At 35.8% G+C, this 14,095-nt stretch overlaps 1 protein-coding gene across 13 annotated transcripts in view; it reads left to right on the forward strand.

Moving 5' to 3' along the window:
* The window catches only part of MAPK8 (mitogen-activated protein kinase 8), an 87,573-nt gene that overhangs the window by 51,741 nt on the left and 21,737 nt on the right, over positions 1–14,095 (forward strand). For all 13 annotated transcript variants that reach the window (XR_003143955.3, XM_049103144.1, XM_049103143.1 and 10 more), the window contains 2 exons: positions 3,698–3,756; positions 3,846–3,984. Coding sequence is in view for 12 of the 13 variants with exons in the window: in XM_049103144.1 (XP_048959101.1) it covers positions 3,698–3,756; positions 3,846–3,984 (198 nt within the window). In the remaining variant the exon portion in view is untranslated. The remainder of the gene's footprint in view (positions 1–3,697; positions 3,757–3,845; positions 3,985–14,095) is intronic.

Consider the following 14,095-nt stretch of genomic DNA (forward strand, 5'->3'; position numbering starts at 1 on the left):
AAGTTACATGTATTATATTCTTACAGTACAGTAAGCTAGAGAAAACAAAATGTTACTAAAATCATAAGGAAAATTCTTACCATGTACTGTATTTATAAAAAAAAAATCCATATATAAATAAACCCACACAATTTGAACCTGTGGTGTTCAAGGGTCAACGGTATAGGGAAACCAGGAATGATAAAGCAAATTTACACTCCAATGGATGGATGTTTTTGTTATGTCTTGCCTTTTCAGCAGTTTCATGTTCTTCACAGATCATCTCTTCATTGGTCTAAACATCTCTGTTTTTTCCTACTTTTTTCTTTTTTATTGTGGTAAAATACACATAAAACTCACTCTCTTAGCCATACACTTCAGTGATACTAGATAAATTCATATTGTTGTGCACTTCCTACTATTTTCATAAATGCTTTTGAGTTTGTTTTTTAACTTGGTCACGTATCTCTGAATGTACTTTGATGTGTCACCTAGGACACAGTACTTCATATTTGACTCCTCCAAGAGGAACTGAAGCATGTCATCTCCTCTTAACTATGGGCATTATTATAATCCTGTTTAGAAATCAGATAACCATTTGATTCACATTGTCTTATACCAAGTTATTCTTTGTCACAGGCCTGCTAATAGATCACATCTTTCCCGTCTTTCACTTTTTAAAAAGATTTTGTTTTTAAGTAATCTCTATACCCAGCCTGGGGCTCAGATTTACAACCTCCAAATCAAGAGTCACAGTCTGCACTGACTGAGCCAGCTAGGTGCCTTCTATCTTTTACTTTCTTTTTAATCTTTTGATTTTGGAGGTAAAGTATAGTACTTTCTATTTCTCCCCAGAATTTCAGATGTGAAATCTGGTTCCTTTTCCCAGACTATTGGGGATTGCTTTTTCCTTTGTTCTGACTTTTCACTTGCTGGCTTCACTTCCCAGTTTTGCTCAGGATACCTTCATAATAGCTGGATTAGTTCATTAGTGACCCTTGAGTATACTGTAAAAATGATCTCTGCCCATCTCTCCTGAATTCATCTTATTCACATGGATATTATGACTTGAGACATTTTCAAAAATGCCTTTTTGAAATCTTCATATACTTATCTGGTCACATTTCTGATCTACTGCTGCTATTCTTTGTTGTTGTTTTATTCACAGAAGGAAGTACAGTTTCTCAGTGAATTTTTACCTGCTCCTAGTAAGTGTTATTTCTTTCAGAGTTCTTACTACATACCACCCACTTAATCAGTTCTTGACTTTTGTTTCGCTGTCCAGTCTATGATTGATATAATTTCCTTTATTTTCCTTTTTGAAAGATAAGACAGCTGTCTTAATCTTTTATTTTATAACTGCTTTATTGAGATATGATTCAGATATTTTACAGTTTATTCATTCAGTGTGTGACAGTTCAGTGGCTTTTAATGTACTCACTGGTGTATGTGACTAGAACATTTTCTAGAACATTTTCATCACCTCAGAATCTCTGTATTGTTTAGTTCTCATTTTCCTATTTCCCATCCCTCCCCCCCTTGGCTCTAAGCAACCACTAATCTCTTGTCTTTATATGCTTTTCATCTTTAGCACTTACCTTCTGTAGGGTTTCTCAGATAAGAAGAGTTTTAAGTATTTCTCCAAGTCTCTAGATGTGATGTTCATCTAGTTGGGAACCAGGAATTAGTCATTTAGAGCAACTAGATGCATTCTTATGATCACTTTCCTTATCTTAAATTTGTTTGACCTTTTCTGATCTGGATATTATTTTTCTCAGTTTATTCACTGAACACATATTTGAATACCTTCTATAAGCAAAGCTTTATGCTTTTTTTTTTTAAAGCTTTATGCTTTATTATGAATGACCTAGATTCTGCTCTCATGAAGTTTGTCTAGAAAAACTTTCCCATTCCTAAATATAATTGTCAACAAATGTTTTAAAAATGTGTGTCAAGTATCTCCCTATGGTGCCAGGGCTGAAAAAGGGAATTCTTTCTGACAGGATTCCTGGTGTTACTGGCGTGAGGCTTTTGTGAAAATGAGACTATGCAACAGTATGTTAAATGCATAGTAACAAATAAAATATCATGGGGATGAAGTAAAGATAATATTCAGCAACCTGTCAAGGCCTAGAGGTTATCAGACTCTACAAAAGACATCAATTTTGAAAGTTAACTGAATTCAGTAGGTAAATATGACAAGTACAAGGAAGAATATATTTTAAAATATTGAGAATTTTTAAAAATAACATTGTTTAAACTTATTTAGTATGGCTAAAATATCAAGTTTAATAGAGAGCTTAGCAGGAGATGAAGTGGGTTGATGTTCTGTCCTTTGAAGGCTTTGAATGTATTGCAAGGGAGTTTTGGAATTTTTTTGCTGGCATTAAGTTTTTGAAGAGGTTGGTAATATGATCAAGTCTTTACCATATTTTAGACAGTAAAGTGGTAGCTAGATTTTCAGAAAACCATTGTTAGGGAACTTTAATGTTAGAAATAATTATAACATGAACAGTATAGATGAGATGTTAGAATCCTCTATCTAGTAGCACAGGGAATGAGAGGAAGTTGAAGTTCAACTGGCAGTAGAATAGAATAGTTTTTCTTTTCAACATTTATTTATGGTGCTAATACTGAAAAAGGAGTCAAAAATCACTGAGCTTTCTATTGTAAAAGGTAAGGCACTCTGGAAAAGTAAAGGGTTTGGGTAGGAATGATAATGAGTTCAATTTTATATTATTTGTGAGACTTTAATGTGAACTGGCAATATATATTTGAGACTTATAAACTAAGCAAGGACTTTTAATGTATATTTGGAAATTATCCACATGGAGATGTTTAGAGGAAAAAAAAAACATGTATTGTCTAGGGAAAGAGTACAGGCAGAGAAAAGAAAAGGATTAAAGACAAAATGGTGACAAAGAGGGCATGCCTCTGGATGAACCAATGAATAGACTGGAAATGTGGAAAATTGGGAAAGTTCAGTATTATGAAAAACAGGATGTGGCACGGAGGGCTGGGATTATGTACAGGTATTAAGTTAGATAAGAGCTGGTGTAAGGTATTTAAAAATTGCTTACAAGTTATGTAGAGGATTGTATAATATAGGTCCTTGATGTTGAGTATTTATAAACGGAATGGATATGTGGAACTCTTCTCTTGATCGTTTTTTTAAGGCTTTTTAAAGCGCATTTTTAGGTTCACAGCAAAAATGAGGAAGACACAGAGATCTTCCATATACCCTCTGTCCCCATACATGCATAGCCTCCCTCATTATTAGTATCCCCCACTGACTGATACATTTACTATAATCAGTTGACACATCCTTATTGCTCAAAGGCCATAGTTTACATTAGGGTTCACTCTTGGTGTTGTACATTCTTTGGATTTGGACAAATGTGTAATGACATAATACCTTCCATTATAGTATCATTCAGAGTATTTTCACACACACACACACACACACACACACACACACACACACACACACATGATCCTGTGTACTTTGGTTCCCTCCCTAATCCTAATCTCTGGCCGAATCCCTGGCCATAGGGTTTTAATATGTAAAATAAAAGGGATTACTTGGGTTTAAGAACATAAGATTTTAAAATTCTTATACTGATGGCAGAATTTTTTTAACCCATGTATTTGCAGTTCTTAAATGAAAGTATTAGCAGCAGCGGTGTCTAATTTTTCTTTCTCTTTGCTTTTGCCACAGATAATTGGCCTTTTGAATGTTTTCACACCACAGAAATCCCTAGAAGAATTTCAAGATGTGTAAGTGTGATAATTAAAATTTTATGTTCATACATTATTCTTATATTATTGCTGTACACTTTAGCTGTCATCTTTTTTCATCCATGAAGTTACATAGTCATGGAGCTCATGGACGCAAATCTTTGCCAAGTGATTCAGATGGAACTAGATCATGAAAGAATGTCCTACCTGCTCTATCAGATGCTGTGTGGAATCAAGCACCTTCACTCTGCTGGAATTATTCATCGGGTTAGTAGAAAAAAACTATCATCATATTCTTTTTTTAATGATTGAGATGAATTCACCTAACATAAAATTAACCATCTTTTAAAGGGTTCAATTCAATTGACATTTGTACATTCACAACATTGTACAACCACCACCGATATAAAATTTCAAAATATTTTCATTGCCCCCAAAAAACTTTATACACATTAAGCAGTCAGTCCCCATCTCTCTTTGTCCCCAGCCCCTGGCCATACCAGTCTGCTTTCCGTGTCTATGGATTTATCTCTTCTGGATATTTCATATAAATGGAATCCTATAAATGTACCCTTGTGTGTTTAGTTTTTTTAACTTAGCATTGTGTTGTCAATCGCGTTCAAGTTGCATGTATCAATAGTTCATTCCTAATTTTTAGTGTTTGCAAATAGTGCTGCTGTGAACAGTCATGTACAAGTATTTGTCTGAGTTTCTATTTTCAGTTCTTTTGGGTATCTTCCTAGGATTGGGTCCTATGGTAATCGTATATTTAACTTTTAGAAGAACTACCAAACTCTTAACAGTGGCCTATATCATTTTACATTCCTAGCAGCAATGTGTGAAGGTTCTAATTTTGTCACATCTTTGTTAATACTTTTATTTTAACGATCCTAGTGAGTACAAAGTGGTATCTCCGTGTGATTTGCATATCCCTAATGACTAAAGATCTTGAATGTTTTCATATGCTTGTTGGTCATTTGTATATCTTCTTGAGAGAAGTGTCCGTTCTAGCCCTTTGCCCATTGTTCTAATGGGGTTGTTTGTCTTTTCATTGTTGAGTTATAAGTTCTTTCTCTTGATACCAGTTACTAGACCCTTATCAGATAAGTGATTTGTAAATATTTTCTCCCACTTTATATATTTTCACTTTCTTGATATCTTTTGATGTACAAAAGTTTTTGATTTTCATGAAATCGAAGGATCAGAATTATGTGGAACTACTGTAAGAACAGAGGCATAGACCAATGGAATAGAACTAAGAGTCCAGAAATAAAATCACATTATCTATGGCCAACTGATTTTCAGCAAGGGTGCTAAAGATCATTCAAATGGGAAAAAATAAGTGTTTTAAAAAATGGGGCTGGGTTTCCACAATCAGAAGATTGAATTTGGACTCTTCCTTCACATCGTACATGAAAATTAACTCAAAATGGGTCAATGACCTAAACATAAGAGTTAAAACTATAAAACTCTTAAAATATAAGGGTAAATACAAGGATTTGTATTAATGATTTGACAAGGAATTCTTACAGGGGGTACCAAAAAGCACAATCAACCAAAGAAAAATAGATAATACTGTAGCTTTGTAGTAAGTTTTGGAAAATGGGAGAATGTGAGCCCTCTAACTTTATTCTTCTTTTTAAATATTGTTTTGACTATTCAGGTCCCTGAGACTCCATGTGGATTTGAGTATCAGCTTTTCCATTTCTGCAGAAAGGCCATTGGAATTTTAATAAAGATCTCACTCATTGAATCTGTAGATTGCTTGGTTTTGTCTTCTTAACTATATTTAGTATTCCAATTCACAGACACCGGATGAATGTCTTTCCATTTGCTTAGGTTGTCTTAGCCTCCTTGGGCCAGCATAACAAAATAACACACTCAGCAGTTTAACCACAGCTGTGAAATTGCCCTGAGTTCTGCTTTTTCTGTGTTCCCTAAATTTTTGTATGTTGTGATTTCATTTTCACTCATCTCAAAGTATCTTTTCATTTTCCTTGTGAATTGTTCTTTGCCCCATTGGTTGTTTGATAGTATGCTGTTTAATTTCCACAAATTTGTGGATTTTCCATTTTTCTTTTTTCTTTGTAGCTTCTTTGTAGATTTGTAGCTTCCTTCCATTGTGATCAGAGAAGATATATTGTATGATTTCTGTCTTTTAAAATTTATTGAGACTTGTTCTCTCACCTAACATGTCTATTTTGAAGAATATTCCATATGCACTTGAGAAAAATATGTATTCTCCTGTTTTTGGAGGGAGTATTCTGTATCTGTCTGTTACATCTAGTTGGTTTATAGTGTTGTCCACATTCCTTATTTCCTTACTGATGTTCTGTTTAGTTGCTTTGTCCATTAATGAAAGTGAGGTATAGATGTCTTTAACTATTATTGTATAATGGTTCTCCCTTTGGTTTTGTCTGTTTGTGCTTCTTGTATTTTGGGGCTTTGTTGTTTATAGTTGCTATATCTTCTTTTTTTTTTTTTAAGATTTTATTTATTTACTAATTTGAGAGAGGGAGGGAGAAAATGAGCGGGGAAGAGGATCAGAGGGAGAAGTAGACTCTGCTGAATAGGGAGCCTGACGTGGGACTTGATCATGACATGAGCTGCCGGCATACACTTAGCTGACTGAACCACCCAGGTGCCCCAGTTGCTAGATCTTCTTGATGGATTGATCTTCTTATTAATATTTATTGTTCTCCTTTGCCCCAATTTTTTTTAAGTTTTAAGTAATCTCTACACACAGTGTGGGACTTGAACTCACGACCCGGGGATGAAGAGTCACAATCTCTTCTCCCTGAGCCAGCCAGATGGTTCCCCTTGTAGCAGTTTTTGACCAATACTCTTATTTTGTCTAATATTAGGTTTTCTATCCCACCTCTCTTTTGGTTTCTATTGGCTTGAAATATCTTTTTCCGTTCTTTCAATTTGTCCCTTTGAATCTAAAGTGAGTTTTGTAGAGTTTCTAATAGGATCATGTTTGTTTTATCCCTTCTACTATTCTCTAGCTATCTACATTCAAAGCAGTTATTGATAAGGAAGAATTTACTTCTGCCATCACGCTATTTGTTTTCTGATATATCTGTGTTCCTCAGTCCCTCCATTGCTTTTTTGAATGTGTTTAATTGCTTCTTGTGCAGTGTGCCATTTGATTCTTTCCACATTTCTTTTTCTGTATATTTTTCACCCATTTTCTTGAAGGTAACCATTGGGATTGCAATTAATCTCTTCGGTTTACAACAGAATCTATTTTGAATTATTACCACCTTATCTTCAATAGTACACAAAAACTCTATGACTCTATACAATCTGTTCTTCCCCCATTATGTTATAGTTGTCACAAATTACATATTTATGCACTGTGTGCACAATAAGATAGATAATATAATTATTTAATACATTTGTCTTTTAAATTGTATTGAGAAAAAAAATAGAAATTAGGAGCCCAAAACACAGTAATACTGACCCTTGTGTTTACCCACGCAATTATTACCTTTACTAGTGTTATTTCTTCCTACAGCTTCAGTTTACTGTTTAGTGTCTTTTTATTTCTACCTGAAGGACTACTTTATAGGGCAGTTATAACCACCAATAAATTCCCATAGCTTTTATTTGTCTCAAAGTGTCTTAAATATCACCTTCACTTTTGAAGGGTAATTTGCTAGATGTAGAGTTTTTGTTTGGAATTTTTTTTTCTTTCAGCAGTTTAAATGTATCTTTATACTGCCTTTTGGCCTGTATGATTTCTTTTGAGATACCAATTGTTAATGTCATTAAGGATCTCTTATAAATGACAGGTTGCTTCTCTAGATTCTTAAGATTCTCTTTTTGTCTTTGGTTTTCAACAGTTTGATTATAATATGTCTCAGTGCAGATCTCTGCTTTTATCCTTGAAATTCATTGAGCAGCTTGAATGTGTCTTTCATTAAATTTGGAAGTTTACAGTCATTATTTTTTCTGCCCCTTTTCTTTTTCCCCTTATTTGGGACTTCCATTATGCATATGTTGTATACTTGGTGGTGTGCTGCGTCTTGTTTTCAACATTAATATTTTGTCACAAGCAGAATGGCAGAATTCATTTGCTTTGCAGTGTGTTTGAGAAATGCCCCCTGTCTAGCCCAAGACCAGAGTCCCACAGTGAGAATGCAGGCTGCTTTCTGCAAGACCCTCCCACCCAGCCAGGAAGATGAGAGACAAGGGCTAGTAAAAACACCACATAACTTTCCTGTTGTTTTAAGTTGCTTTTTTCTTGATTCTGTATTTACTTGGTTGTTGTGAACATTTGATTATTTTCCAGATTTCTGAAAAAGTTTATTCTGATCCATTTTGTTCTGCTTTTTGGTGTTTCTGTGAAGCTATCTACTCTTCTATTTTGCTAACATCACTGCCTTTAATCATATTTATAAATCACTGATTTATATGGAGTAGTATGAGCTTAGTTTTGCTCTGAAATGAAGTGGTATATAAAATATCCTATCATTACCAATTATATAAAATTGAATATTCAGGGGTGCCTGGGTGGCTCAGTAGGTTGGGCATCTGTCCTCCACTGGGGTCATGATCCCAAGGTCCTGGGATTGAGCCCCACATTGGGCTCCCTGCTCAGCAGGGAGCCTGCTTCTCCCTCACCCTCTGCATGCCACTCCCTCTGCTTGTGCTCACTCTCTCTCGTTCTGTCAAATAAGTAAATAAAATATTTTAAAAAATAAAATTGGGTGCTCATCAGAGTTAAGTTTCTCATATTCAGAAATAGTTTATATTTCTGTATTCTGTGTTTTAACTGTTTTAGTGACATATAATTCACATACCATACAGTTTATAAAGTGTATAATTATATTCAAAGGTTGTACAGTCGTCACCACCAAATATTTTTAGAACATTTTCACCCTTCTTAAAGAAATCATGTACTTGTTAGCCTTCAATTCCTGTTATTCCCCCAGCCCTACACAACTACTAACCTACTTTCTATCTCCATATACTTGCCTGTTCTGAATATTTCATATAAGTGGAGCTATATGTATAATGTGATCTCTTGTGTCTATAATTTCTTTTCCCTAACATAATGTTCTCAAAGTTCATCTGTTTACCATGTATCAGTACTTTGTTTCTTTTTTTCTCTTCTTTTTTTTTTTGCCAAATAATAGTTCACACTATGGTTGTATACTACATTTTGTTTATCCATTCATCACTTGAGGGACATTTGGGTTAACCATTAACCATTTTTTGGATATCATGAGCAATGATAAACATTAACGTGTGTGCAAGTTTTTGTGTGAACATGTGTTTTTGCCTTTTAGTTGTAATTCTAGCTTGTTCTTTGAAAAGTGTAGCATCTAATTTGAGAGAAATTTCTTGAAAAGTTTTCAATTCAGTGAAATTATATCTTTGAACTACCTTGTGTCAAATAACCTAACTCAAATTGAATATATAGATTTGTGTTCAAATTAACTATTTTAAGACAATTATGTCTGTGGGATATTTAGGCTTATTCTTAGTTCTATCATTCTAACTGAATTGCTTTGTATATTGCATATGCAGCTGCTATAATGTTATATCTAATGCCATCTTTAGGTAACATAAGAGAAATTATTTAACATGGGAGAGTATATTATCTTCCTCATCCCATATTCATATATTGTGTGAGGCAAATGAGTTAAACTTGTAGGTTTTGTTTTTGTTTTTTTCTTTTGCCCTGTGGACCAGGACAGTAATCTGCCACCATGGAAGTTAATTCTTCCATATAGAAAGTCCTCAGATTAATGGGTAAAACAGAAATCATAAACTACATGATGGAAGATAAGAAACAAAAGAAATAGCAAGAAACATAAAAGAGCAACGTTATAGAAGACCAATATAACAGAATGAGTAAAGGGATTAACCTCTTAATGAACAAAGGTCAGATTTTGACACACAGAGCCACTGACAACTACTATGTATTTCACTAATACAAACAATTGTAGCTAGCTTCCAAAGGATGAAAGCAAAAGTATTGGCAAAGATGTAGTGGGAAAACAAAACATGAGAACAAGAATAACTCTGTTTAATCAGATGAATGGAATATGGTGGGGCCAGGGAGAAAATATCTCAATAATTTTGTGAGGAAAAAGGGTGTAATCCACCTATTTGGATAGGTAACTGTCAAGAACTTTGTACATGCCGTGTATAAATTACAATACACAAAACTTAAACTGTGGAAAATAAAAGAATTCTACAAACACAATAGTAATGGGATATTTTAACATACTCCCTTAGTTGGCTAGATAAAGTTGTAAAAATACAGTAGAGTTATAGAAAACTTACATAATTAATTTGAGCTAAAAATTAGCTCAAATAATCTGTTTCCTGTGGAGAAGAATATGCCTTTATCTTAGGTCAGGCTCTCTGGGAAACAGTGGGGATATACATGTAAGAAGTTTGTTGGGGAGTCTTCTCAGGATCAACATCTTTAAGGGAGTAAAGGAAGTAAAACTGGACAGAGGGAGGAATTGAAATGGATGCAATCACTCCAGGGGATTCACCTGGTGACAACTGGATTTGTGCTTTGGGGAGCAGCATGACCTTGGAAAAGGTGGCTTTCTGTGGCTGAAGGCAATTCCTGGAGAGAGATTTGCTGAAAACTCAGCACCAACACTGCTAGCAGCTGGAAGGGATCCTGAACCAGGGACCCACTATAGGACCTCTGGTGCCACTTGTTCTCACTTCCTTCATCAAGTAAGTTCTGGAAACTCTTCCTCCAGGATTTTATTTGATGTTTACTCCTTGAGTAACAAGGAACTTAAAAGGAGTCTAATGGGATAAACTACAGCACCTACTCCTGTAGCTGGTCTTGAGGCCACAAATGATACTCATCTCTCTGCTCTACTACTAGTTAATTTCTAAACCCTTCACCCCAGCCTAATACCTCTGCTGGTGTAAAATCGTTTTATTGGTAAAATAACCTGAACTTCATCCCTTAGGGTTTCAGTACAAGTCAGGGTAGGGAATGGGGTTCCAGATAGTCACTCAGAGACCCAAGCTGAATGTGGTTCCACCATTTGCATAGTTGCGGGTCAAGAGAAGAGAAAACCTGGTGGTGTGTCCTGGCTCTTCTATGTTTTGGCCTGGAAGTGACACACGTCACTAATGCTCTGGAGCCTGTTGGCAGAACAGGTCTTAATGTTCTTCAAGTCCTATTATAACGGACAGGGAAAAGTAGAGAGGCAGACTTCAGAATGGTGGTGAACGTTAGTCTCTGCCACAGTCTACCCTTCTGGTTATCAAACATTTCTTTGCTCCCTTTGTTCCACACCTAGTACACTCACCCCCTGCTTAGGGTAGATAACCTAAAGTCCTAGTCTGTCAAGGCATTTATTTCCCAACTGATACATGGTAATCTCTATGTCAGATCCTGTAAACAGCCCTATTTGGGAAATTGAAAAGTTTAGTTATTGGTTATTTGTAATTTGAAATTCTCTTGAGCCAGGATAGCTGGATGGTGCAGTCAGTTAAATATCTGACTCTGGTTTCAGCTCAGGTCATGATCTCAGCATCATGAGATTAGTCCCTATGTTGTGCTTCATGCTGGGCATGGAGTCTGCTTAAGACTATACCCCACCCCACGCTTGCTTGCTTGCTCTTTCTTCCTTTCTCTCTCTCAAACAAATCTTTAAAATTATTGAGAAAGAAAGAAATTAATTCTGTTGGCAGATGCTGTGAGTGTAGCCTCCCTTGGGGATGGGGAATATTCCTTGTTTAGCCCCTGAATCTCATTTCTGCAAGGAATGGTCTGTTCACTGTTTTTAGTGGTTTTCTGTGAAGAATCTTTAATTCTACTATTTTTTATTCTACTATCCTTTTGAATATATTTGAAGTGGTTATTGGAAAATGTGTTCTTCTTGGGGGCTACTCAGCTTTCTCAGCTTCCTATCAAAGATTGGGGGGACCAACTGTCAATTTTAAGGCAGTCCTTCTCAACCTGGACACTGTTGATGTTTTGGATGAAGAATTCTTTGTTTTGAGGATCTGTTCTGTACATTGTAGAATGTTTAGCACATTCCTGGCCTCTACCCACTAGATGCCACCAGTATTCCCTAATTGTGACAACCAAAAATATCTCCAAATACTGCCAACTATCCCCTGGGGCCAAAATTGCCCCGAATTGAGAATCACTGTTTTTAGGCTAGAAAAGTCACAACTAATGGAGTTTCTTGGTAGTATAGCTCTCTCAGAAACTTTGGAGACTTCTTTTTAATTACAGTTCTTTTTCAGAGCACATTTGTTAGTCACTGGCTTTATATTCTTCGGCTTAATGTCTACTTTTAAACTCTCAGGCTTCTGTTGGCAAGTCTAAGGCATTTTCATCAACCAAAAGAATTTACATCTCTTTCCTTCAAGGGTTTTCAGAAGTATTATGTGGGAATGATGCATGAAAAAAATAATCCAAGGTATTGGTGGCTTAATCTGCATTTATTGCTTGCTCAGGCATCTACAGGTTGGTTGTGTGGCACTGCTCCAGATCATGGGGTCAGATTCAGAATATGTTCAGGTTCAGGTTTCAGCATCCAGGCTGAAGGAATGCCTCCCAGGGGCACATCCTTTTCTTTTGGCAAAAGAGAGGAGCAAGAGCCAAACTAAATCAAGCATATTTAAAACTTTTCAGATTTGTAGAACATCATATTCCCTCACATTTCATTGCCTAAACAAGTCATCTGTCAAGGTTCATTAATAAGATACAGGAGTACAGATGGTCCCCTACTTAAAGTTCAACTGAACTTTTCAACTTTACAACGGTGTGAGAAGTGATATACATTCATTAGAAACGATACTTTGATTTTGATCTTTTCCTGGGTTAGCAGTATGTGGTAAGACAACTCTCTTGTGATGGCTGGACAGCAGCACTGAGCTGCAGCTCCCCCTTAGCCATGCAGTCACAGAGGTAAACAACTGCTACACTTACAAGTATCCTATAGCCATACAGTCATTCTGATTTTCACTTTGAGTATGCTACTCAGTAAATTACATGAGATATCACAATACTTTATTATAAAATAGGCAAAATCAGATGATTTTTGCCCAATCATAAGCTCAGGTAGGTGTTCTGAGCTTAGGCTAGCCTAAGCAATGATGTTTGGTAGGTTAGATGTATGAAAGCATTTTCAACTTACGAGAGTTTATTGGGACATAACCCCATCATGAAGTCAAGGAAGATGGATACACTGGGTTGGAAGAGGGAGAGATTTACTGGACAATCTTGTCTTTTTTTTTTTTTTTTTTTTTTTTAGGGCTTAAAGTAAAGTTTAGCTTTTCTAGAGAGACAGGTCCTGAAATTCTAGATTCTGGTTCTCTTTCATTTCTGTTTTTAAAGTGACCAATTCTTTCAAATGCATCCAGTAGCTACCAACACACACTACTTGAGTTTTGCTTTCCAATCTCTTGTAGAGCAGGGGTTAGCAAACTTTTTCTATAAAGGCTTAGTAATATTTTAGGCTTTAGAGGTGACAGAGTCTGTCTTATAGCTATTTAACTGCCACTATAACACAGAAGCAGCTTCATACAGTAGGTAATTGAATGGGCAGGACTAATAAAACTTTCTTTGTAAAAACAGGTCTTAATTTGTCAACCTTGAGCTTCAGATTCATTGTGCAAGTGCAGTGCCTTCCAAGTTATTGCTAGTGGCAGTATCATGAGATAAATGTATTGCTGTTGTATAACCTGGATCACCTTTCCAACCTCTGATATTCTCTGCTACCCACTGCTCAAACTGATAAGCTGTGATCCTGTGTTTAAAATTATAACACCTCACTTCTGGCACTAATTTCAGTGTTAGGATAGACTAATATAAAGGAAAAACATTTCTGTGTGTCTCCTTTACTCTTACATTATTATATCTGATACCAAATATGTGGTAGTTTTTCCCACACCAAACAAGTCTCAGATTATCTGGACACCAGCTGGGTATCTTGTAATTTAACTAAATCTTGATATTATCAGATCCAACAGGTTAAAGGGATCAGTCCTACAAGTGCTTGGCTGTTTAAATGCCAGTCACAAATTCAGGTTACCTGTGGTTCTGACTTCCTGGCTATAATTCAGAGGTCCCTCCCTCCTCAGGCTCAATTAATTTGCTATAGTGGCTCACAGAACTCAAGAGGTTTTACTTAACTGGGTTGACAGTTTATTACAAAAGACATAGCTCAGAAATAGCCAGATGGATAGATGTACTGGGCAAGGTATATGGGAAGAGTAACAGTTTCCATGCCCTTTCTGGATGTGCCATTCTCCCAGCAATTCCACATGTTCACAAATTCTCCTTACCAGTCCTTTTGTTTTTTTATGGAGACTTCATTACATGCCAGGTTTGATTAAATCATTGGCCTTTGATGATTGAACTCCACCTTTA

This window comes from Canis lupus, chromosome 28 (assembly GCF_003254725.2).
Source record: "Canis lupus dingo isolate Sandy chromosome 28, ASM325472v2, whole genome shotgun sequence".
Lineage (NCBI taxonomy): Eukaryota > Metazoa > Chordata > Mammalia > Carnivora > Canidae > Canis > Canis lupus.